General features: G+C 40.7%; 1 protein-coding gene across 1 annotated transcript in view; it reads left to right on the top strand.

Annotated features, from left to right (window-relative positions):
• The window catches only part of MAPK1 (mitogen-activated protein kinase 1), a 37,589-nt gene extending 11,938 nt beyond the window's left edge, over positions 1-25,651 (top strand). Inside the window, exons 2-9 of the mRNA XM_036393273.2 lie at positions 4,185-4,367; positions 5,389-5,578; positions 9,749-9,865; positions 11,566-11,680; positions 12,223-12,354; positions 14,756-14,865; positions 15,593-15,720; positions 17,982-25,651. Coding sequence (XP_036249166.1) covers positions 4,185-4,367; positions 5,389-5,578; positions 9,749-9,865; positions 11,566-11,680; positions 12,223-12,354; positions 14,756-14,865; positions 15,593-15,709 — 964 coding nt within the window. The 3' untranslated portion in view covers positions 15,710-15,720; positions 17,982-25,651. The remainder of the gene's footprint in view (positions 1-4,184; positions 4,368-5,388; positions 5,579-9,748; positions 9,866-11,565; positions 11,681-12,222; positions 12,355-14,755; positions 14,866-15,592; positions 15,721-17,981) is intronic.
• The last annotated feature ends 1,172 nt before the right edge of the window (positions 25,652-26,823 follow it).

The raw sequence follows: 26,823 nt of genomic DNA, 5'->3' as shown, positions 1-26,823 counted from the left end.
AGAAGGGGCTGAGCCTTGGCACCGGGCCACACGTGCCTGCTGAAAGCTTCCCTTGCCCTTCCCTTCCCTCGAGTTCATGGCAGAGGGGCCCGAAGCCGCCTGGGCAGCGCTGTGGGCTCAGGGCTGCGGTGCCTCTCTGGTCACTGCTCTTGGAAGCAGCCCCGCCCTGCACTTCTGCTTAAAAAGGAAGTTGGTACCAGAGAGCAGAAGGATAAAAACTGGCTTTAAAAGTTATGTGGTGCAACTTCTTGGGTTATAAATGCTCGTTTGTTTATTTTGTTTTAGTTAGTCAAAACTTTGTTATGTATTTTCAAGATACTTAAAATCGGGAATGGTAAACTCTGCTGCTGGGGCTTGTATTGATTTTCACACGAGGTTGCAAAAGTATCTAAATAACGGTGCCATTGCAGGTTGTCACAGTTTAGTAACCACGGCTTGAAATAGGAATAATGTTGTGGCTACAACAGTTGGGCAGTTGCAAAAATCTATATTTAAATTTATTACATTACAGACAAATAGCACTCACAGCTCAATGGTTGCTTCAGCTTGTGAGGCTGCACATGATTGGGGTGGAAATAAATCCTCCCTTCTGAATATTTAAAGTGTTGGTGTCTAGATTCATCATAATGGGACAGTTCTGTGGGTGATGATCAGTACATGTGCTTAACGATTAGAAACTAAAAGCAATAAACTGGCACTCTAAGTTCTTAATATGGGAACTGTAATTCCCATTTTACAGATTTTTATCTTCTCTGGAAAAAAGTCAAGATAATAGAAAGTTCCTGACTTCAGAAGATGTCCAGTTAACTGCTTCATTGCAAATATAACCAGCTGTTGTGAGCTTTAGTAGAAGCTGACAGCCCAGACAAAGAGGTTACACTGTGCACACTGGGACAGCACTGCCAGAATGCAAATAATCTAAATTTAGGATGCGCTGTGGAGCTGGTCCTGGCCGGACTGCAGGGGGAGCACGGGTGATCAGGAGTCGCACATGAGATCAGTAATTGCGGCTGCAGCCCGCAGGGATGAGCCGTGCACGGGCTGCAGGGAGATGCACCAGGACCTGCATTGCTCCTTCAGGGGGGGTTTGTTTGAGCTACTGGAATGCACGCTCTGAGCAGCACATTTCTGCAGCAGAGCTCTGGGCAGGAGTGTCAATCTGCTGCTGGTGGCAGGAAGTGAACGGTGGGATGGAGGGAAAGCTTGGGAGGTGGCTCAGTCTGCCTTCCAAAGGAGCCCGTTCTGGGAATGTCAGGGGTTTCCTGCATAGTCAGGCAGGTATTTCCATAGGGCTTCATAGGCCAAATGGGGTCTGGCTGTAGCCTGACACTTCAGTTCCACTAAAGTTCAGCCCAATGTGCAGCTTTTACACTTTCCTATAGCACGTGTCAAATCGAGAAAGCATTTTTAAAGGGTCACAGAGTTTACTTAAGCAATATGTGCTTTAAGGGCTGTGGCTGAGAATGTGAAATGGTGTTAACTAGATAATACAGATTCTCAATGTACCTGCATTATGCATGACATTTAAAATATTATGCACCAGTAAGTGACTGCTTGTATGATTAGCTTCTTGCTCACAGAAGTTGAGATAATCTCTTGGATGTTTAATCAAGTTACAGAAAGGCTTATATTTCAAAAAGTGTGACACCAGAATAAACCCAGTGACCCTTTTAATGTTCCAACTAGACAATATTTCAGTTTTGCTCCCCTCAGCTGAGGCAATGGAAGCTTAGCTGCGCTAGTGATGACTGTATGGGGAAGGTACCCTGGAGAGGAAGCTGATTGCATCTTTATTCCAAATATGCAGCTTTTTTCCTCAGTGAACCAGGTGTATTATAGTTGCACCATCAGAAAGCAAAATTAGCCATCCTTTTCTAAATGACAGCATAAACCTTTTGCTTAGAAATGCTTAGGACTGTAGGGGAAACAGCTACAAGAGAGGAAATCTTGGTGTGTTTAATTGATGAATTCATGTTCATTTAATCTGTACAAGGAAAAATAATGTATTTTCCATCAATAAGCAACCCTTGTGAAGCAATAACTGATTTATCAAATATTTTAAGAGACTTTTAAGGAGCTTTTATTTAAGCAGCATCAATGGGTAAATATTGGCATTTTGCCTTTTTGTGGTCTGCATAGCTGCTGCTGTCCAGTCCTTTGAAAGGAAGTAAGATTCTGCATTGTGGCAGAAAAAATGCTCAGGTCAGTACAGAGGAGGAGGCAGGAGGTTTGTTTATAATGATGAAATGGCCCATAGGATTCTTTCATTTCTTCCCCAAATCCAGGTTGTTCCTGCTTCAGGGTTATTTCTGGTTTTGTTTTCTGCTTGTGACAGACCTCACTGGTCTATTGTAAACACCACAGGTGATGAGCTAAGAAAATTACTGGAGCCCAAGTGCTCTTGGAGGCAATGCCAAGTTCCACTTACAGCACTTGGTTATTATCTATTTTGGGACTGAGGAACTGCTAATGTGTTATCTATACATATGCAGCAGCAACAGTTGTAATGAATACTTGCTCAGCATGTGGCATTTCAAAGCTCCCCATGGAGCATTTGAGTTCAGTGTTTCTAGAGGCAAATAAATGGTGCTGTCTGTGGGTACAGGCCAGGGTTGGGGATGCAGGCAGGTCAAAGGGATTGAGTGGGAAAACCGTGCAAAAAGGATGTTACAGTTACATATGTAACTGCATGTGCTGTATGAAGGTCTTCCTGATGACCCTAATTGACTGAACTATATGCCCATTTGAATAATGAAAGTGAGAAATTTTAAGCAGTTTTGCATCCAGTGATGACAGTACCATCTCAAAAACACCTTGTTACACCATATTTCTGCTTAGCTGTCAGAGAGCCTTGATGTGGCCAGGTATTTGAATTCCTCGAAGGTCTCCTTTTCTAATTGGATTTTTGCACGTTACTCTGCTTTACCTGGTCACCACGTACCTGGACATCTCAGCAGAGTAAGGCAAAATAAAAGTGTATCAAAGAAAGTTCTGGGACTCAGTTATAGAAAACTGGTAGGATGTAAAGCCTCCTTGGCTAGTTATGGCTAATTTTATATTAAATAGTTGAGGCTAACAGAAATGCATGGAATATAGGCTTGATTATTTTTTAATTTCCTAATAATTCAGTAGCGGGCTTGAGTAGGGACAAGACTCATATAAACACATCTAAATTTTAATTAATTAAATTAACATATACTTCTAATACAGTAGAGGTTATGATAATGAGATGCTTTGTCATCTTTGTAAACAAGACCATAGAAAACATACTAAAACTTGTTAGGATTCATAGTCCAGAATTTAGAAAATCAGGTATGATATTCAGAAAATCAAGTCTCAGCTTTTACTGAGACTTTTAGTTAGACTCAGGCTGTGATATTCTTCAGGAATGTGTAGGCATGTTGAACAGAGATACTATTTATTGAGCCTATTTATTGGTGTAGCTGGGAATGGAGTTTTGAGCTCCTGGAAAGAGTCATGGAAATGTAGGAGGCAGTGAGTTCCTTACCGTGGCTCACAGTCTCTGTGATCCCCATTGTGCTGCTGCCTGCTTCCACTCCATGTATGTACCTGATACAGCTTTCTTTCCTCAGACTCTGCTTCCCTTTGGAATTGCACTTGGCAAGGTGCTGTCACAAATTCGCCATCCCTTCTGTTCTTCTATGTCTGTTGTGGAGGTGCTGACAGTGTAGATTGATGGAAGCATGAAAGATTGTGACAACTGCTCTTACTTGTGGGAGCTGGACACAGGATGTGGTATTTTGCTGCTTAAGAGATGATTTCTGAAGGTTTTTCTGCACCCCAAAGTGAATGGGTTAACTCTAGATGAACTTTCTCAAACTTCTGATGATTGCAGCATATAGAAAAAACCTCAGACTTGGTTGTTGCACAGGCTGATAAAGAGGACAAAGACCAAATACCTTTCCCTTTGTGCAGGACCCATGAATCAGAGACTCCAAGTCAGCTGGGAAAGCCAATGGGTAGAGACCCAAATAGGCTGGTGAAAGAACAGCAGTGTTTTGTCAGTTCAGCAAACTAAAAGATGTGTCACTGTCACCTCTCCCCATGTGATAAAAATAAATGTAAACAAAATGCACCACCCCTGTATTAAATGAATTCACGTTCTTTCTTTCTGAATTATTAATTAATGTTCCTTGTAATTGATGTTATTGATTCTCTTCTAGTTCTGCTTATGATAACGTCAACAAAGTTCGAGTTGCTATAAAGAAAATCAGTCCTTTTGAGCACCAGACATACTGCCAGAGAACTCTGAGAGAGATCAAGATCCTGCTGCGCTTCAGGCATGAGAATATTATTGGAATAAATGACATTATCAGAGCTCCAACTATTGAACAGATGAAAGATGTGTATCCTTTCAAAGTGTTTTTTGGCATCATTAGTAATGGTTGCCTCCTCTCTTTTGATTGTTTCTTCCCCTTCATCCTCTTCCTTCCTAAATATTAATAAAAGTTGGCTTCTATTATTGTAAATCAAAAGGAAGTTAATAGTATTTGATTGGTTTATAGTTTTGATGTAGATGAGCACTAGTTTAATTCTTTCTTTTCCAGGAAGAGGGAATAATTTTTATCTTCCAAGGCAAAGAACTCAACATTCTAGAGAAGAATTAGTTTGGTCACATAATTCTAAAACTATATTTGCTCTTAGTTGAGCTGCTGTTACAACTGGTTGCTTTGAGAAAGTCAAATGTCCAGACTCTGCTATAATTGTCTCAAATGTTCTTGAATTACGGGGGACGAAAATTTTACTTAACTCATTCCTGTTGAAGCAAAAAAAACCAAAAAACCCCTTCTTTTAATTTTCATTACAATCTTATTAAAAAAAATCTGAATGAGTACATTGGGATTTAGTTTTGGTAAGAGGAGGACTGTTGTGTTCAATGTACCATAATAAATATGTATAGAGAAGAGCAGATGAATTTTTAAAGTGGGGAGATGATAGAGAAAATTTATCAGAAATGATGAGATCTTCTACATTCCTGCTTTTATGCAATTGCAAACAAGTATCTTGGAAGCTTATTACTCATTAACCAAAAAAACACCCTTTGTTTCTTGGCAAGCAGGATAGGAATCAGATGAAATTGAGATTCCAATAAAAGTCAAGCTCTACTATGAACAAATAGAGGTTTATGATGATTAATTTGAGAGGATCACATACTGGTGCCTTTTTATTCTATAAAGGGCTGCATCATATAACAGGATTGATTGGATTCCAAGCTTCTAAAGCAAGAATCAGCTACACAATGTCATAATTGTCATCAAACCTACAAATAAGAGAGAAAAGATGTTCTAGAAGTTCCCTTGGGTACTGTACGTTGATATCTGATATGACACTGAGATTTTTTGCTGCCTTACATCTAATACCTCACAGATACATTGTGCAAGATCTTATGGAGACAGATCTTTACAAGCTCCTAAAGACTCAACACCTCAGCAATGACCACATTTGTTACTTCCTTTACCAGATTCTGAGAGGGTTAAAGTATATCCACTCAGCCAATGTGCTTCACCGTGACCTCAAACCTTCCAATCTGCTGCTTAACACCACATGTGATCTCAAGGTGAGTGGAAATTTCTTACAGATTTTCCTGACATGGTTTTCACAAACAAACTGCTGTAACCACGAATGTGGTGTTTTTACTGGGTATCAATGTGATTTTTGTCCTGGAAAGATTGCCAAAACATTATTTGGTTTGATAAAATAATTATCAAGATTTGAGTGACTAAGAATCTGTTAGACTGCTGTAATGAGTGCATCACTGTTTCCATCTGGAGGCTGACTTGGAAACAGCCTCTTTGAAAGCTGGGTGAAAATACTGATCTGAAGCAGCATCATGTTTACCTCAAAAGTAAACTCAGAACTGTGTATGTTTCAAGATTTGGTTTCTCTGTTTACACTGGTAATGTTTTGTTGTTGGAAAAGGACTTCATATTAGTGGGCAGCTAAAGCAGCATGTGAGATTCAGTGCTGATTAAATGCATGGCAATTACTTAGGGAGGGAATGTTCCTAATTTGCATTGCCAGTGATCAGCTCTGTACTCGTTAATACTACAGAAGGATGAGCTTAGAGCTGTTATGATTCTTGGAAAATGTCAGCTCAATGCTTAGTGACATTCAGTAAAGCAAACCAAGTGTGAAGAAATAGAACAGAAATAGAGAATAAACTGAAAACATGCCATTCTCTACCTTTCACTTGTTTTGAGCCTGTGATGGTAGTTATTGCATTTCTCCCAGTGATATGAGGAGAGCAGGATTTCAAAGTACTGCTCTCTATAACACAAAGGGCTATTTAGCCTGGGTCTCCTCTGCTGGGAGATGCTGCATGAGGAGCAGAGGAATCCAGTAGGATTTGCCAACACTGATAACGTTGGCAGTGGCACAGGGATGGTGACTGGGGAGCAGCTGTGCTCACTGTCTGTACCTACTGAAAAGGCTGTGAGGGAGGAAAGGAGCAGGTGAAGTTTACTTGCAGCATTGTTAAGCTGTGGAATTTGGTATCACAGAGCACTCTAGATATTGCAGTTTTTAAAAAACCACCAAGCAAGTTAGCAGAAAAAACCCTCATTGAGTGCTCCCTGTGGTTTAGAGTCCCACAGTGGCAGATCCATGGAAGATGGGAGAGGCATTGGAATTTGTTTCCCTTTTCATGGTCTATATAAATATGATGTATATATTTCATGTATTTGCTGCTGGCCACTGATGGAGTGGAATTGCTGAGTTTACAGTTCTTGATCCCAGGTGGTACAACTGTGTTTGTTGAATACTGTGTTGCTCCTAATTACCCTTTGATTTTTAGTGTAGCTCTAACTTTCTCAATAAACAAACCACAAAACAAAAATACCCTCTTCAAAGGGTGAACCAGTTGTGAGCTGTACAGGTTTGTCACAATTCCAAGAGTGTCACACAGTTCCTTGCTGTCTGTATGCTGGTCCATTCTAAAGACTGGCTACATCATCAATTCTGTCTATATAATGAACACCCACAATTATTAAATGACCAAGAATTGTTACCTACTGCAGCAGGCATGAAAAGGTGATGAGAGAGGGATTTTTTTAAAGGAAAACTGCAAGTTAGTGTTTCATGATTTTACCAGTTACTCAGGAGATGCAACTGTTTGAACCACCATCTTATCAGTAACAATTAAACCTAATTTTTCTGTTTCCTTTTGTACAAATACACAGAGGCACAGGCTACTCAGCAATACAACTGCAGCTATTTCAGTATATTTGTAGTACTCTTGGTGTCATTTCGTTTGCTTAGTAGATGGTTGCATGTACATGATCCTCCTAAATCTTCCCATCTGCTTGATAGCTTCATCCAATTTTAAGCCATCTCTGTTTAAAAAACTCTGATACTGATTGCAAGAACATTGTTTTCAAGAAGTGGAAGCTAAATATATAGATAGGATGCTGGTTTTATTTATTATTTTAAAATATATTTAGCAGGGAAGTAATTTCTTCTGTCTCACTAGCATCTGTTCTGTCTCTCCAAGGCATGAAGTGCTGACTGACATACCTGAGTCTTTCATTATGTAGTTTTTTATTCTCTGCTATGACTTAGTGAAAATGCCAAGAAAATTTGCCTGTTATTATATTGCTCTCAGATTATTTCTTTTATTTTTGTCATTGTTTTCATTCACGTGGAGAAGCCTAAAAAGCAACTCCTTGTGCTTTGCCTGCTGTGCATCATCATTTGATGGGCAGCGGCCCCAGAGCCCCTGGAGCAGGGCAGCTGCTCTCTGGTGTCCTTTGGGCACAGGGTGAGCAGGGTCTGCCCTCCCAGCTGCAGCCAGAGCTGTGCCCGGCAGAGCCTGCACCTCCAGCGTCCCTGTCACTCCTGGCAGCCAAAACCTCTTCCTTGCAGCTTCAGCCTTGAAGTCTTTCTCACTAATGGTGTTTCTGCTTTTCTGCTTAACCTGTTTCTGCTCCAGTCAGCAGAGGCTTTTTGTCATTTTAATGAGCTCTCTTTGTCATTATTCTTCCTTTCCATCCCATGAGCATTTTTCTACTTGAGTTGAGAGATTCAGAGCCATCTTCTGTAATTCAGTTCTTGCTTTTTCACTGTGGACCAGAGAGTGTCTTTCTTCTTTTGTTTTAATGTGACAAACCCTAGTGCTTTGCTTTTGTGTAATACTGAAATTCTGCACAAGTCCCTTTGCCTGTAATCTTATCTAGCTTTTTCAAGGTTAGGAGGAAGAGATTACAACAATTTTGCCTGCTGCATAATTATTTTCTGACGTCTCTAAGCTGTCCTCTACAGTTTCTTCATTTCTGTCTTTAGAGGAGGTTCTTCTGATTATTTGTACTGAGTCTCTTTATGCAAACTAATTGCACACAAGGCAGCTGCTCTGTTCCTGTAGCCTGGGAGAACCTTGCCATGCTTTAGAAAGGTTCTTTTTGGGGTTGTTTTCTAAGGATTCAGGGAGCTGGGTTTATTTTTTGAATATGTAGCTAAAGTAATGGGACACAGCTGGGCTTATGACATTCATCATTGCCTTTCCTTCAGACCCCCTGTGTAACAGTCAGCTGTGAGTCTTGTCTTTCAGATGCAGCTTTTAGTCAGGTGAAGTATTTCTTCCCTAACTGATCTATCAGTTATTTCACTGACAGGGTGTCCCTACAGGAAAGTTGAGAAATATCTGCCAGGGCAAAGTGAGGTTTCTGTGGTTGTGGTAGGATTTTCCATTACTGACTTTGTTGACTACAGCCTATTTTCACTTCACATTTTCAATATAATCACTGTACACAATTAACTAGCTAAGAGTAAATATTATAAAACAAATGTAGCAGAGGAACCTCCCAGTGCTTGCCACTCCTACATTTGATGCCTGGTTTTCCTGAAACTATGTATTCTTTCATGGAAATACACTTTGTGTGGCAATCATAACCTGCTATTTTTTGGGGGGCAGCAGAAGCTTGTGAATGTGTCTAATGTGCCACTCAACAACCTTGCCATTGACCTTTGGGACAGTAAGAAAGGAACATCTGCTCTGCTCTACAGCAGTCTGTCTTCACATTTTCAATTTGCTTAATTTCTCTCTAGACAGTAAATAGCTCTGAAAACCATGGAGCCTCCTTACAGGAGCATAACTAAAACCACCTTTTTCTTTTTGCTGAACTCACTAGTCTAAATTGGTGTTTGTTTTTCTTTTCATAGTTAGATAAAACTATTTTCCTTATAAGGGGTTGAGAAATATTTTCTTGCTTGTGTTTTCTTTTGGGGGGATTTTTTTTTGTCTTTTAGGCTTATGCTTCCTTCAACAGCCCATAATCTCTTCAGCCTACCATTATCTCATGATTGGATAGGTTGTTTCTTATGCAAAAATGCAATTATGATGATAGCTTTTGTAAAATTGGGTGTTGAACTTGGTTACAAATGTGTTGGTTGCTAATTAGGTTTTCTGAAAGTCTTAATTGCTATTCTTTTTGTTTTCTGGTGAGTTTCTGAGAGGTTGGAGCAGTGTATCTTTGCCTGTTTGGCAAAGGTGCTGTAAGCAAGCCTGTAGTGCAGCATAAATTGTGAACTGTTTCTTTTTTTTACTTATTCTTACTGGTCCTGAATGGCAGTTGGATATTCTTTGTAATTCTTTGTGCAGTAACTTTTCTAAAAGCATAGGTTGCCATCTCTGCATTTGTGGGTGTTACAGTGATTGGGAAATGGTGAATCAGTAATGTTGTAGTGTTGGAAATGTGTCTAATGTGCTTTTTTTTTCCCTATTCTCTAAAACCAGATTTGTGACTTTGGATTGGCTCGCGTTGCAGATCCCGACCATGATCACACAGGATTCCTGACAGAGTATGTGGCCACACGTTGGTACAGGGCTCCTGAAATCATGCTGAATTCTAAGGTAAGGCCACAGGGAGCTGCTGGGGTGCTGCTGTTGCTGCTTTTTCCCTTGTGAGCTCCAACTGTGCTTGGAACAGTGAGCCCTTGTGTGTTTTTAGGATCAGAACGCACGCACAGTCTTGGGGAGAAGTGGGCATGGCTTCCAGTAGAGCTGCTGGCTTGAAATAAATTGTGATTCCAGAATCAATTACTGGGTACTAGAACTGAGAAATCACGTGCTCAACTTCCCACACCTCCAGTTCCTTGCCAGTCACGAGGCTGCTTCCATCACCTGCTGTGCCACTGAGCAGGACAGGAGTGCTAGGAATGAGCATTCTGCTGCTGCCTCCATCGAGGCTGCAAATGTTGCCTTAATGTCATCTTGACATCTTAATTTAGGTTTAGAATGTATAATGAGGGTGAATCTGATTCTGAATGAAGGCATGTGATCCTTCTTATGTGTCAGTCTTAATTGCATTCCCATAGTCTTCATGAAATCATTCCTTTGGTTTTTATGTATTTGGAATTACTGTTGTGTTCTGTGGCTGTTTTAAGGTGCATCCAATCCTTGTGTGGCTGGGGGGTGTCCTTTAGAACCCCTGTGTTCACTCCCACAGCCAGACACCTGTTAGCAAAGCACCCGAGTGACACCTGGAGCTGTATTTGATATCCTGGGACAGCTGTTGTTCCTGTAGGATTTGCAGCTTTTCCAGTTGGTGGGTGTGTTTTGGTGCATCAGTAGCATGTCCAAGCAAATAGACATCTGACCAATTAAGTGTGTTTTCCTTCAGCTTCTTGCATTTTAAACTCACATCTTGTATTTTAAACCCTCATTGAGGCCACAACACTGGGCTATCCCCATATCTATTTATCAAAGGTATCACAACAAATATATTTTGTGTTTGTAAGAGGTGGTCAGGTTAAAAGTTCCTGGTTTAATGTGTGATTCCTTTTATGATTCTGGCACCTTGAACACAAATGGTGAAGGGATGAATCCTGAGGAGCTGGAGCCCAGTGGCTGTGGGGACAGTGGGGTCAGTGGGAACAGAGCCTTCCCAGGGGAGGGGCAGTGGCAGCAGGGCAGGCACGGTGGGGCTCTGTCACTGACAGGTGTCACCGCTGTGCCTTTTCCTGGGGATGGCGCGGGTTGGCCATCCATGGGGATATCCCTCTGTTCCATTCCTGTTATACCCCAGGGACTGCTGTGCTCTGCTCCCAGCATCTTCACCTCCTCCTGCCTGCGGTGTTGGACAGAGCAGCCAAGCAGCAGCCATTGGTTTGGCCATTTCCCCCTTTGCCAAAGGCCTGGTCCTGGAGTGCAGCTTAGATCCCCTCAGGGACAGCTCTTTGACACGTGTTCAGCACTCTGTCAGGGGCTGTGCAATTCAGAATACCTGGTTTCCAAAATGTTTTAGTTTAAATTGGTTATAAAATTAGGGAATCTCAACAATTTGCAGTTGGTAACAAATTTAGCTAAACTTAAAAAATCCTTTTTGAAAATTGTCTCTTGGAGACTTCAGTTCTTGCTACCCCTTCAAAATAGTGTTTTGATATATGGTTCTTAATTATTTCATTTGTACAGAGAAACCAAACAGCATGAGCAAGCAGGACTCATCTAACAAAGAAAAAGATGATTTGTGTGCGCTTTCACAGTTTACTAAAGTAACACTTGCTGCTATTATACAAAAATTTGACAAAAATGTGCTTCTGCTTCACTTGCAGGGTTACACCAAGTCTATTGACATCTGGTCAGTGGGCTGCATTCTGGCAGAGATGCTCTCCAACAGACCCATCTTCCCAGGAAAACACTACCTTGACCAACTTAACCATATCCTTGGTAAGCTTTATGGAAAAGCAGCATTTCCACATCTGCCTCTCCATCGTTTCTGCCAGCTGGGCTGGTCTTTCTCCAGTGGGTCACTGTGTAGGGTGTGGATCTGCAGGTGTGTCTGCTCTCCCCTCTCGTTATTTTTGCAGCAATTGCTACAGGTAATCATTGTTTTGGGACAACTGGAGAATACTTAGCAATTTATTTACTACATCAGCAGATATATTTTAAAACAAAATTTAAAAAAATAAATTAAAAGCTCATCTATTATTAGGTCCAGGTCAATTTTTTAAAACTTTCTTTAGGTACACCACTTACTGGGATCTTTCTGAGAGATTACACATCATTAGAAAACTCAGATCCATTTATTTATTTAACAAATGGTTTTTAGTAAAAGTTTCTAAAAACTACTCAGGTATTCTCTATCCTTAAAACATTTGGTCTGAAATCTCCTTCCCAGCAGTTTTAATACTGAGTTTTAGCAGATATGATACAGCTGTGTTAATATGATTTTCACAGAATGCACTATTGCTTGTATTCATATTTTTTAGGTATACTTGGATCCCCTTCCCAAGAAGATTTGAATTGTATAATAAATTTAAAGGCCAGAAACTACTTGCTTTCTCTACCACACAAAAATAAGGTACCATGGAACAGGCTGTTTCCAAATGCTGACCCCAAAGGTATTTTATACTCTATTACTTTGTATCAAAGTAATGGCAGGATGGGAGTTTCTATAACCTAAGAATTTATCTTTATATTGGAAATAGAACATGCAAGTGCCTTAAAATAGCACTGTTAATCTATTATAAAAGCATAAACCAGCACAAAGCCCTCACACTAGTTTATCTTTTTAATGCAATTTTAGTAACTCTAAGATTACTGTTGTGGAGTTTGGTCTTTAACTGACATGTGAGATCCAAACTCTTGTCACTGTCCTTAGAAGCACAGTTCATTATTCAAGTGCTGATCATCAGCACTGGATTTTGACACTGGCATCAAACAAGTCTTGAACTTTGTTTCTAGCATCAGGTAGGAGGCAGCTGCTTGCTGCTGCCCTGGGTAGAGTTTTGCAGACTGTGCATCAATTGTAGGTTAAACAGGGTCTCGTCAGCAGGTGGGATCCTTAGGTTCCATGAAAGCTTAAAATTTAATGGGTTAAAAAATTCAGGATGTGTGGAGCAAAAGTTATAAGAGCAAGGAATATAATAATTGTTAACCTTTCTTAACAAGGCTTTAGTAAAGGGTAAATGTGATTTGTTTTGCTAGATAGCTATTAATTTACCTTTTATACTCAATTTTGTACAGTTTAAGGGTGGCTGTGTTCACAGTACAGTGCTCTTTTACCTGCTCTAGCACAATTCCTAAGTCACTTCTTTTTTAACTGATATGATAATTTACTCTTACTGGATATGATCAGGTACTGAATTACCATGTAAAAACTGATTTCTGCAGATGGAACTGTATGGAGCTGATTATCCCTGTCATTGAGGAAAACAGCAGTGATTTATTCTGCTTTTATAGCAGTGCTCATCAGTGTGAGAATCCTCCCTGTGGGCTTTGACAGCTCAGATGGCAGCAGTGCTGGTACCTCAGCTGAGGGGGAATGTGCCATTGGTGCAGTCCTTGACAGTGACACCCCAAGGGCAGCTGTGCCAGGGCAGCTGTGCCAGGGCAGCTTTCAGGAGCTGGCTGGCACTGAAGGCAGGGGCAGCGCTGTGCCCGGTGCCCGCCTGGGGCTGAGTGAGGGAACCACAGCCAAGCACAGAGTGATGGCTGCAGTGGTGATGGCTGCAGTGGTGATGGCTGCAGTGGTGATGGCTGCAGTGGTGATGGCTGCAGTGGTGGTGGCTGCAGTGGTGATGGCTGCAGTGGTGATGGCTGCAGTGGTGATGGCTGCAGTGGTGATGGCTGCAGTGGTGATGGCTGCAGTGGTGATGGCTGCAGTGGTGATGGCTGCAGTGGTGATGGCTGCAGTGGTGATGGCTGCAGTGATGGCTGCAGTGATGGCTGCAGTGCAGGCCTGAGGCTTTTGGAGCTGCCCTCGAGTGCAGCTGGGTCTCCTGGGCAGCGCTGGGTGCTGCACAGACCCAGAGGAGCTCACTGCAGTGTGGGGTGATGGGGATGGTGCCTCCTCCCTCCCCAGGCTGTGCCATGACCTGAGGTCACAGGTGTGCTCCTCATCCTGGTGTGAAGCTGCAGCTGCTGCACTGCATCAAGAAGTCTCTGTTAAAATTCTGGTTCATAAATGATGTGGTGAGGAAAAAAAATGTGATGGAATTTAGGATACTGCAGATATCTTAGGGCTTCTTGCTGCTGTAATCAGTTTTTCTCTTCTTGGGAAAGGAAAATGTGTTACAGGCACAGTAGCTGACCAACTGCAGTAGCACTGATTTGTGATGCCTGTCCAGAGTTTCCCCAGACCTCACTCTTATCTTACTGGATCTTCAGGTTCTTTATGGATTCTTTGCGAGTTGTCTTCAACAGATTTTGCCTGAATCTCATGAATATAAATGTATTTGCATCTTCTCTGGAGAGTATCTTCTGTGCTGCTGGTTGTGCCAGAATATTTCACTGTGATGATCTAGAACTCCTAATGACTTCTGGATGATATTTTCATCTGTAAACAGCCAAGATCTCTTTTCAGAATAAGAACATATTCATAATTATTTATTTCAGAAAAGCTCCATCTTAGTTTGGATTTTGGCACAAAAATCCAAAGCATTTTTCTGAGAGAAGAAAAAGCCTCATCTATTTAATTTCTGTTATAGTTCAAGCCAGATTGTACTGTAGGATTTGCTGTGTTTCTTGCCTTGCCATCCCTTCTGGGGCTGAAGGGCTTGGGCAGGGTAACACCTGTGCTGGAGCAGGGGTGCCCAGGGCAGCTGCAGCCCAGGAATGCTGAGAGGAGCAGGCACAGCCTCTGTGCCCAGGTTACAGCTCCCAGCCACAGCAGGGGAGCTCCAGGGCTGCACTGCCATTAGCACAGACCTTGGGCAGTGGGTATTGTCTGGGGAAGGTCAAGGTTTGTGACACTTTTTTGGAGTGTGTATTAAATCTTTGCTCACTTTTTTTTCCTCTTAGCACTTGATTTGTTGGATAAAATGTTGACCTTTAATCCTCATAAGCGGATTGAAGTGGAGCAAGCTTTAGCCCATCCATATCTGGAGCAGTATTATGATCCAAGTGATGAGGTAAAGGCATTGTTAAAATGTAAACATTGATAAAATGATCCAGCTGATTATTTTCTACTTCTGTTCAAGGGTAATATTTCTACTGCACTAACAGAGTTGAAGAACAAATTGCATCAATTTACCACAATTTGTATTTCTCACTTCAGTACAACACTTAGGAGATGCCACACAATAAATAGATACTAAAGTGTCCTCTCTCTCCAGAAAATGGAGACTCTCAGCTCATGTGAGGCCTGGTTTCATAATGTCTGAGGTAAAGGAGGAGAATGACTGAGTTTGCCATCAGATTATGCTTTATAAACCTGAATTGGAACTGGCTGTAGTTTATGTACAGTTCTGAGGAGATTTCTGGCTCATTTTTCTGCAGATATAGGGGAGGAGGAAATAACCTAGTTTCCCTTAAGGGCCAGGTATGTTTATTCCAATTAAAAAAAATGTTTAAGATAATTTTTTTCTTCAAGTAGATACTGAGTTAAGAGCCTCAAATAAATATTTCAACTTGTAGTTTGGATTTGACCAGCTACTTACTGTGCTTGATGTAAAATTTGATAAACTAATACCTAAAGCACACATAGGACTAACAGGGGGAGTTCTGCCTTGAAGACTGCTCAGTGTTAGCTATTTTTGTGCAGGACATTTTCAGACTTTTTCCCCATCCATAAAAGGACTGCATGAAATTGAACAGCACGGTGACATTAAAATAATCATATTTCTTTGTGTTACTAAGCCTGTAGCTGAAGCACCCTTCAAGTTTGATATGGAGTTGGATGACTTGCCGAAGGAAAAGCTGAAAGAATTGATTTTTGAGGAAACTGCAAGATTCCAGCCAGGATACCGATCTTAAATCGTGCATAGGTAAGGTCACAGCAGTAGGGGACACTTGGGCGGGGGGGACATTTGAGACTTTGGTGCTGCTGGTGAAATGTAGGACTTGCCTGTCCCAGTGCCCAGTAACTCCCTGTCCAAGGAGCTGACCTCAGTCCTGTCCTGTTTTTGAGGAAAGTTTCTGTTTGCCCACAGCAGTGAAGTGTCCACATGGAATCCAGGCAACTGTCCCAGGTGTTTACCTTGTTGTAGGTTACATTTAGGGAACAAGAATTGCATTTCAATAGTGCTGCTTAGAATAAAGGCAATGGTAACGCTTTGAAATGCAAATTTTATTTAAAAAAACATTTTAGGAGGCAATGTTCTTCATATTTTACACATACATAATTTTGTCATATGGCTTCAAATGCTTTTAAAAAAACCTCCTCCTAAATGTAATATACAGAGGAGAAATCTCTTAAATTATTTTAAAGGAAAAAACCCACACACAAAACTTCAGCAGAAATTATCTTCAGTTTTAAGTAGCTCGGAAATAGTGTGAGTAAATAAGAATAGGTATTTAAATATTCATAAATTAATTATTATTAACTTTCCTAGCATCTTGAAGGTCTGAAAGTTTAATTTAAGATTAAATGTACTTATATTCACTGACTGACTTTTTTTTTAAGTCAGTGAACTTAACTGGTCTTCCTGTGCCACAAGGCTTGCAAGTCTCGGGAGTTTCATACCAAATTGGCCAAACACTGACTTGATTGGAGCACCTGGGAAACTTCTGTGATACTGATAGGGGAAAGTATCAAAGTTTTATGAGTGGAAAGGAAAAACAAGCCAAAGGCAACAGGCTGCCCTGGGTTTCCTGGTTTGTGCTCTCTGTGCTTTCCTCCCCCAGAGCAGCATTCTGCAATCACTGCTTTGTGGGGGCAGCTCCAGCAGGAAGGTGAGGTTTTGAGCCAGGGCACTTCCTTGCTGCCAGAAATCCACGGGGGTAATCCTCTGCTCTGGCGGTGTGCCGGAGCTTTGTCGCTTTGCTAGAAGCAATCATTTTTCTGCACTAAAAACGTGATTTCAGTTTCTGCATTGCATATACCCCCAGGTTTTCATTTAATGATGAATTCATAGGAAAGAAAAAGAAAGTGGGGGAAACTTTTAAAAGTTTTTACTTCATTAGGGTAACAGCTGTTGCCACTGGCTTGAGTATTTAGATGTATAGAAGCTCACAAATGAACAAATTTCAAATTTTACAAATACTGCATTTTGTTTATTTAAGCTTGCTAGGTGATATTTGAACTGTTGTAATAATTGAAAGGTAGGGAAATCCGAGGTTCACACACTGGTTCTATTAGTTGGCATTGTTAATAGAGCAGACCTGGGACACAGTGACTGACTGGTGTTCACGTCCCACTCATGTTTTCTGTGTGAGAGCACAGCTGTGCATGTACACATGGTGGAAACAAGTTACAGAAATCTTTAGGAACAAGCTGAAGCCTGTTCCTAATAGGCTGTAGTCTCAAGGAAGGGCAGTGAGTGGTTACTGATGTGGTAAATCATAGTTCGTGATCTCTTGCTTGCCTCATTGCTCAGACCATATTTACCTAGGTTGTATTAGGGATTAAGGGATAAAAGGATTAGGGATAAAGATATCAGTGATCCGTTGCTAGCAGAAATTTCTGGTTTGATAAAAATGTTACCTTCAAATGCTACTATGCAGAGTTGATTTGGCCAGCACAATACTGAAATTGAAATACTGTACTTAGCTTGGTGAGGATAGTTGGTAATTTGTCCAAGTCATTTGTGGGTAGGATTGCCAGCTCTGCCATAGCACAGCAGTTTAAACAGAGCTGCTTGACATCCTAGTGAGGGCCAGTCCCCAGGAGCTGGCTTCAAATGCACAGTACCAGTGTCCTGCTGTGCATTCCTGTTCTCCTGCACACCCCCTGGGCTTCATCAGCCAGCTCTTCTCACTGGGCTGTTTCTTGAGATTCAAAGTGTCCCCTGAGCTGTGGGTTTTGGAATTGAGAAGCAATATGAAAACAACAGGTTTTTGGTTCAGGCAAACAATGTACTTCATTGATTAGTTATGTTTAATATTTCTAATCTTTTGAAGAATTCATAGTTTAAAATTGAATGCCCTGAGATCCACTGTCTCTGAATTCTTTTTTAACATCTGTAGATCCTGCTGGCTCTGGCTGATGGTAAACACACTGTGCACAGAGCACAGAAATAGGAAAGGGCTTGTTTTAAAAGGTGATGTTAAATTTCCTTCACTGAAATATGTCTCTGCTCTCTTGTAGGACAAGGACTTAAAGGACTGGGCATGCTCAAATGTTGCTGTTCCTCTTCCCAGTTCTTTATTGTTGGTCATGTCTTGTGGCCTCTCTCAGCTTATCCACTAACTCCTTTGAGCCATTCAGGAGGGCGGTTCCTGGTAGTTTTGGCTTTTCATGCTTTCAATGAATCTTTTAAGCCTGAAGAATTGTAATTGACACTCCTATGCGTAATGCCCATTGTTGACCTGTTGCAGTACTGTACTGTACGTGCACCTACTGCTGCCCGTGTTTTAACTGCTTGCTTTCTGGTTTGAAAGATGCAGTGGTTCCTTTCACTCCTGGATCAATGTCCAAGAAGAGAATCCATTCACCTGTAAGACGTTTACACCATGAACTGTTTTTCTGACTTTACTGAAGTCGCTGGCATTTTTTTTAGAAAAGCTACTATTCAGGGCACTTTAAGTCAGTGACATCCCAGATTTTTTTTGCACGTCCTTTTTAAATAGAAATGGTTGGTTAGCATCCGGCAGAGTGTTCCATTATGCTATGGATTGCAGCATAAGTTGTGTTCATGTTAATCTTGCTTATGCACTTGTTTGGGTGTCCTGTGCTGTACATACAGGTATTCTATCCAATGTAAGAGCTACATAGGAGCCCATCTTAACTGAATTCATCCAAGAAACATTTTTCCATGTATTGACAAAATTTGTACCTTTTTTTTCCCTGCTTTTCCTAAGAGAGATCATTTAAAGTTTACCCACGTTGGAGGCATAGTACTCCCAAAGTTCCTACCATGCAGCAGTGCTTGTACAGCCTGTGCAAAGGCAAGGTGGCAGCTGCGGCTGCTCTTTGCTCCCTGAGTGCTGGAAGGGTTAACACAGACCACGATGGCACCGTGACCCCATGGCCAGTGCTTTTCCTGGGCAAGGCAGCCGTATCTGGTGGCAAGCAAGAAATCAGAATATGATATTAATTAACTCAGTCTACATCCTGCATACCAATGAAATGCTTCAAATGAGGATTGATAGTTTTGATATTTGAATCTAATCACTGACATTCAGATTCTTGCAGAGAGGAACACTGCATCTTCAAATGAGAAAGTTTGATTTTACTTTTGCTCCTACAGCATGTCAGCATCTCAAGTTCATTTCTTGCAACCTACACTATGGTGATTTGTAATCAAGCCTCCATGAGCTCGTGACATGAAGTACTGTTCTGTTGTCAAGTACTATCAAACTTTTCTGATAATGCTGAGTTAGGACAACCAAACAAAGCTAGCACTAAATAACATTTAAAATTGTATACCTTTTAATGATCTTTTCAAGTATTTGTTACTGAAATTGTATAATGTGGAGTTTACTAGGTGTTATGTTCCAGTGCAGTGCCTCCTTTTCTTTCCCCACTGCTCTCTGTGGTGAGAAATTTGCCTTGTTTAAAATAATTACTGTGCCCTCGCATGACTGTTAAAGCTTTCTGTGCAAAGATGATTGTCTAAGTGCCACATGCCTATGATTGAGAAAAAAAAATAATCTATTGTTACCTCTGAGTTGTGTTCAACTGAAATGCTATTCAACAAATAACTTAGGAAAAATAGTTCTATTTTTAGCTTTTCATATCTCTGCTGTCTTTTTCTCATTTTATTTTGGCAGCAGTGAAGAATGGATTGTATAAAGACTGCTTGCTAATATGAACAAAATGCACTTGTAATTCCTGGAAATAAATTTAAATCTTATATCTTCACATTAACATTAAGAATTAGTTTTTGGTTTCCTCTTGGGTAATGTCTTTGAATGGAAATCAGGTTCAATTGCTACTGTAGTACATAAGGATGCTGGCTGGTTAATAACTCCAGGCTTCCTCATACCATTTAGTCTGCTCTTCAGAGAAATCTAGAAAGCCATTAACTTAGACTCCAGTAGATAAGGGTGCTTACAAGATTCCATTTCAATTTTTTTTTCCTATAGTTTAAGTGTTAATCTGCCAAAACTAATTTTTAATAAGCAAGGGTTCATCATTAAAGGGCATTTTCTATTAGGAAGTTCCTGTGGTACATAAATCTCTGACGTGGGGAACAAATTCGGAGCATTGTCAGGACACTGCACAAGTGATCATGGAATCGTGGTATGGAACCTATGCTAAAAACATTTCTGTAGAAGAAATATGCACTTGACTGTTGATATCAGTGTAGAAATTTCTCTTGACCTTTCTACACATCTTTACCAAAATGCTTTTCTCTCTCAGTTTTGAAAAGTTGAAATAGTTCTAGAATCTCTGCTACTTGCATGATCATCATTACAACAGGAATCATTTTTGGCACGGTTGGAAAGATGACTGTTACTGAAATTAGTTTGTAACACCTTTGTTTTAATTTATTAAGGAAGAACTTTGGCAGCTTACTTCACCCTTCTCTTTCCCAATTCTTTTTTTTTTAATACTGTCTTTAATTTGGGATGTTTGGGGAGCTGTAGACTTACCCTTGCATCCCTTCTGAGTGAGAAGCCGAGGATTTGCTTTACCTAATGTCTGGTGCTTTTGGGCTTTTTTCCTTAGCTACTTTTGCTGAATCCAATTGGCATCCATCAGGATCCATAACCACATTCATCAATCTTTTACTGAATTCAGTCAACATTGTTGGGTTGAATTTGTTGATGCGTCAAATGCCGAAGCACGAGGTTTTTTTTTGGTCAGATTTTAAAAATAGTTTAAAGAAGGTGCCTCTAACAACACTGTGTTAGGTCAGTTATTTCATCATTTTACATTGGGTTCTTTTCTTTATGCAGTTTTTATATTTTAGAGCGGAGAACAGCAACTCTTAATCGAAGTAGCATGCATATTTCATGGTAAAGATGCTTTGGGAATAAGGAATGTAAACAGTTCACTGTCAAAAACATTCCAACCTTACAGCTGAAGAAAAATATGCAAACACAAAATTCTCATGGATACTTTGGCAAACAAGCCTCTGACTCTGCTGTCCTGCCTGTGGCCAGACTCTTCCTCACCCCTGTGACACCAGAGCTGGGCCGCGTGCGCCGGGAGCTTCCGGGAGTGGCAGTGGGGACAGACAAAACCTGAGGAGCTGGGCAGGGCTTTCCTTGCAGAATGAGAGAATGAAAAACCTGTTGTTGCTGCCCACTGTAATATGCTACAATATATTTATACCATGTCAAAGTTGTTTGCTGAGCAACTGTACTATAGATTTAAACTTTATTAATATATATTTGCTTATGTTAGTGTAGTTTATATAGTCCTTGGTTATTGATAAATTTATTGTGTTGTTACAGCACAGTGATATGGTATAAATATAGGTCTATACATACACACCATATACTTATGAATTTGGTCCCTTGCATAGTACTTTTATATTTGTACAGCAATGTCTTCAAGCAATCCCAGATTTTAGGGGAAATATTTTTGTAAATGCAGTGGTTTAAACAAAAAAGTCCAAACAATCCTTTTACTAAGTTTTAAATACATTTGTGGTTCAAAATGGTTTAGTTAACAATTGAAATCAAGACACTAAATTAGTGAAAAGTGCACATTAGTGAAGTGAAGCTTACAGTGGTTTTTGTAGCATGTGCTGTGATCAAACCAAGTGACACATTGGCAGAAATGTAAAAGTTGGACTACATGTGTAAATCTAGAACAAATTTCTAAAGGTTGCAGCTGGTTTACTTACTATTGTTGCCTTTTCTCGTGTTGTATCAGTGTAGAGTACTCTTAAAATACTCAAACTGCTTTGTCTTTGCTTTGTACTGTTGGTGCCTTCTTAGTCACGTACCCCACAAGTCCTGCATAGCTAATTTAGTTAATGGTAAGTTTAAAATAAAAAAGCAAAGGAAGATTTTATAAAAAATAAATAAATCATTTTCTGTATGTTCTTATTCATTGTAACAATTAAACATTTATATTGTGACAGATTTGTGATTTGGTTAATCTGTATAGATCAATTGTAAGTAGCAAAGGTTTATATTTCGTCTTATTCTTTTGATGTTGTAAACGTTTGTGATTTTCTTTTTTAAATCAGGTAACTTAATGTTCTGTTTTGTTTTTGGCATCTGAATCTTGTAAAAACAAATGCAAAGAAAATCATTAAATTGTGTCCCTGTATTACCAAACCAGCATAGTTCCGTGCATATCTAGAACGACTGGGACTTTGCTTTGGCCTGAGCTGGTCCATTGGCTGATCCAAAACTGCCCCTCCTTGGCCTGCAGGCAGGAGCTGTAACTGCTCAAGGTGTGTCCCCCTGTGTAGCTGTACCAGCTTGGAATTCAATTAAAGAAGCCATCCCAAAAAAAAAAACAAAACAAAAAAACCCCACATATGAGCTTTCTTTATAGACAGGCAGAATGTGTTATCTTTGGTGTGAGAAAATGATGAAATCTTGACCTGCTGAGTGATGCAAATCAGTGTCAGTGTTACCTGATGGTTCACAGGCTTTTCTGACACTCTTTCTATGGATATTCACATTGCACTGTTCCCATGAAATCTTGAACATGTTTACTTGTGTAATCTTTAGAAACCAAATGTTTTCATTTCAGTACAAAAAGGTTCTTCTCCGACCAGGGATTTGAAATGTGGGATTTCTGTGAGCAGTGCAAGTTCATATCACTGTCATGGACCTTTAACTCTTCTTCAAAGAATTGAACTCTTAAAAGGTGTAGCTGGATAATGGCAGCTAAAAACTTCTCTAGTTAATATGAAAAGGCAAAAAATGTGGCCTGCAACTAAAGAAAGCTTAACCATATCTGGCAGGTGCGTAATAGCTCTGAGATTGGCTTGTAAAAATTCATCTCTCATTCCCCTCCTTGGCTTTTACTGCAGAGTACAGACTTTTTTTTCCCCCAAGAATAATACAGAGTTTCATTTTTGCCATGTTTCTGTGTGTTCTTAACATTGTTGTTGGCTGTGGCTGTTCCCCTGGCAGAAGGGGTGTTCACTGTAGCATGCACTTCAGGAAGGGACTTCAAGGTACAACTGCACAGCTGCTTGGCTCCAGGAAAGTTTTGACAAATAACTGATTTGACTTAACATTGTTGTGGTCCTTGTTTCAGTGGGATTAGTTTGAAATACCACACAAATTTCCTGTGTTTGAGCAGAAGTGGCTGTAAGCTCTCCATGTGTAAGCTTCAGGTGTAGTGGGCACTCCTGAGCTGTTGGGATGTGGGTTGGGGTGGTGGTTCCAGTGAGCACCCCCAGGTGCTGGGGAGATGCTGCACTCAGATTCCAGGAAGGTTGGCAAGGAGCTGCTTTTGAGGACAAGCTGTGTTTATTGGAAGAGATTAATGTAGCTCTGATGGCATCAAGCTGTGTAGAACTCTGACCCAGGACCCTGCAGACCAAAGATAATTCTGTGTTGTGCATGTTTCATCTTTAGTTATTCTTTCTACTAAATTGCATATATGTAACACTGAAAAGTTTAAAAAATAAAAAACACTTGAGGAATGTAGAAGACTCACAAACATCATCGCATCAATGTATGCTGGGTCTGTTGGTGGTTACCTTGCTCTTCTCCCCCACAAGTCCAGGTAGCTTCAGGAGTTCTAGAGCTCAACTCTGCTTTCAAAGGCAACTTCAGTGTGTCTGCTGAACCTCCACTGCTGTCAGGGGTGTTCACATCCCTGTCAGGAAGGCAGCCCTGCTGATGTGCTGTTTGTGTGAAACCTGATCTTGGGAGTTGGATGTGAGAACTGTTCTGTAACCCCTCAGTCTTTTTCCCTGTAATTTATGACAACTTTCCTTCAAATGTTTTCTAAAACTCTGCCCTGTTTTCAGGACATCTTGCTATTGGCAATTTACTTTTCTCTGTGAAACTGAGTCTAAACAAGTTCCACTTGTTACAAAAAAAATCTTTATTTTATAGGATTTGTAAGTGTTCTGATGATAAACAGCAGATTATTGATCCTGTTAAACTGATGTACCTTGTGAATACTGAAAACTTCCTGCAAGTTCCTTAAAGCTGCCTCTTGTTTTGCTCTCAACATGCACACACACAGAGCCTATTTTTCCTGAAGTTCCTTCTCTTTCCAGCTGATTAATTGGTGTGGTAATGTGTGCTCCTTCTAGCTTAGTACAGAGGTAGCTTGTGTTTGTATGTGAAGGCTGAAGAGACTTGAAGTCTTCTATTCCTGATTTCCCTGAAAAGAGCAAGAAATGCCTTGCCAGGGTCTTGGGTTTGCAGTGTTTCTTACCTAAAAAGACAGTAATAAAAATACTTCCATGTCTCTTGCCAGTCTGTGAGTTTGTGTGCACTCAGCTGTTGCCTGCAGCACTGCTCCTCTCTCTCCTTGCCTCACTGCTTGCACTGGGCTGACCTTTGATCTGAGTTCCTCTTCAGTGACACTGCTCTTCCTCAGGGGTTTACACTTTCCATGTTGGGATCTTTCTCCAAAGTCCCTTGTGTGCTCTGGCTTGATGACTTCACTCCTTTGTTCTTTCTTTTCCTTACCTCACACGCTTGTAGATTCCTGCAGTCTCACAGCTCTGCTTTTATTTGCTTCTTTCATTTTTTGCCTCTGTAGAGCTGAGCCGAGGACACAGTTGTGCCTCACAGGGCTGGGGCTGGGTACAGCAGCTGGCCTGGAGCCCTGGCTCTGGAGAGAAACCCGAGGTGCTGCAGGACAGCTCCAGTGCTGGGCCAGCCCTGCAGCAGCCAGCGGTGCAGGGATCTCTTATTCCACCTTGCGAGTTTCATTCTGACCTTGAACACACAACTTAGAAATCATGGAAGATGTTAATCTCTATCTGTGATGTGTGATCTGTGTCTGAAAATTCAGGCTTTTTTAGAAAAAAAAAAAAATCCAAAGCTGTAAGAGAATGCCATAGAATTTTTTAAAATTTGCTATTATCAAAAGACTTGAGATGCACCTTTTAGGAGGGTAGTTTGTTTGTTTATTTGTTTTGTTGGTTTGTTGTTTGTGATTTTTTGTAACATCCAAGACAAAATGGCTTGCTGTGAACATCTTTTTCTGCCTTAAAATTGCAAATGCAAAAATGCTGAATATTCAGAATTTTGGCTTGAGACTCACTGAACTGATACTGCAAGAGAGCTGGAAGGTTTTTTAGTCGAGCTTTTTTCTCCTAGGTCACCTTTAATTTTGTTAGCTAGTACTGAAAAGGAAATTTGGACTAAAAATCCTTTCTTTGTTCCTGGAAGTGTTAAAACTCACAGATATTCTAACTTACAGTTGAGGCATCACAGACTCAAGAGTTCAAACTTTGGTCTTTCTAATGCATTCTGTGTTTTAAAAAACTTTGTTAGTTTTTGTACACATACATACCTTTGCAGGCTTTCTGAGTAGGTTTGCACAGGTGTGGAGGGGACACAAACTTGCAGACCAGTTTTCCCACTCAGAAATATTTCAGTGGGTGTTGTGGCTGTCACTGTAGCTCCGTGTTTTGATTCTGTTTGCCTCCATGCAGTATAAGCACAGCACTCCAGACAAAAGTGGGGATTGAAAACAAAACCATTTCTTAATCATTCTGTTGTAGCTAAATGTAATATAAATTTGGATTTGAGGATATGCTTGGTATTTTGGAGGAACTGTGTTAAGCTGTTTTTACAGCTGACTTGGTGACATTTCTGTAAGTAAAATATGCTGTTGTTCCAGCATGGCAAAGGTCTGCATAATTCATGTGCTCAACTTAATCACTGGTTTTCTTCTTGTGACAATAAATGGCATTGTACCAAAAGCAATATATCCTGTGTGTAGTTACTAGTGGAAATAATTATTACTGTGCAGCTTGTATATTCATTGTCTTTGCAGCCCCTAGCATGGATTGTGTGCACTGACAGTCGCTCCAGGCTATTAAAGATGTCTAGGGGAAAACCAGGTCCTGGATAACACTTGTTTGCTTTCTGGAAGCTGTTGCTGTACTTTGAAGCAGAAAAGGGTTGCACCTATTGCTGCATTAAGCTTATTTTCTTCTGAGTCTTGTCATCAGAATACATCTAAGTCCAGAGTGTTTCTCCAGATTTGCTCCTCCACATTGTTCTTCTTGAGAAAGGCCCAGGCTCAACACCAGCATCATTAGAGCCAATGATGATAAGAGAGCAGAAGGTTTTTTTTCTCTGCTTGATTCTGGGATTCTGCTAAACTGTACTCAGCTTTAGAGCACAGCACTGTAAAAAGACTTATGGAATGCTGCAACTGGCTTTGCTCACCAAGTACTTAAGAGCAGATAAGACCTCAGAGGCAATATGCAATGCTTGGGAACTCTCTAGTCATAAGTTCTGTTCCCTCCTGCCCCCCAGTAGCAATTCTGCACTACTGGCTCTGCAAGTAAACCAGCTCTGGATAACTCTGTCCAAAGGGAAGCTTGGGGTTTAATTTCTGGATGTTCAAAAGGGCAAGATATTAAGACAGTTTTCTCCCTATCACTTGCATTTGACTGCTAGTGTAGTAGTCATTATACTAAATTGTCACTGTACAAAAAATTTCATACTGTAGAAATAAGAGGGCTGAAGAGCTTGTTCTTCTCAACATATATTCCTTCTTACTAAGTCTGTAGAAAAATACTTTAAGTTAGAGCTAAATAGCCTTTCTGCATTCCCTTGTGCACATTTTTCTCTGCTGCCTCCTTCCTAGATGTGACTTACTTTACTGCTAATGGTGTTCTATAAACTGTAGTACTACAGGTGTCATGGTAACTTGTGAATAAAATTACTGTAAACGCACAGTCAAGTTATTTGTGGTGCTGCTCTGTACACGTGTGACACTGCCTTAGCTCTCAGTCCTCACTGCACTTCCTGGAGGATCACCTGGGGATTAGAAAGGCTGTGCCTGTGCTTTGTGTGAGGAACCTTTTGCTGACCAGCCTCCACAGCAATCTGGTCCTATTAACAAGTTCCAGGCAACTCTAGCATTG

Source organism: Molothrus ater, chromosome 18, assembly GCF_012460135.2.
Source record: "Molothrus ater isolate BHLD 08-10-18 breed brown headed cowbird chromosome 18, BPBGC_Mater_1.1, whole genome shotgun sequence".
Lineage (NCBI taxonomy): Eukaryota > Metazoa > Chordata > Aves > Passeriformes > Icteridae > Molothrus > Molothrus ater.
Note: the sequence above shows the minus strand (reverse complement) of the source record. Positions and strands in the feature narration are given on the sequence as shown.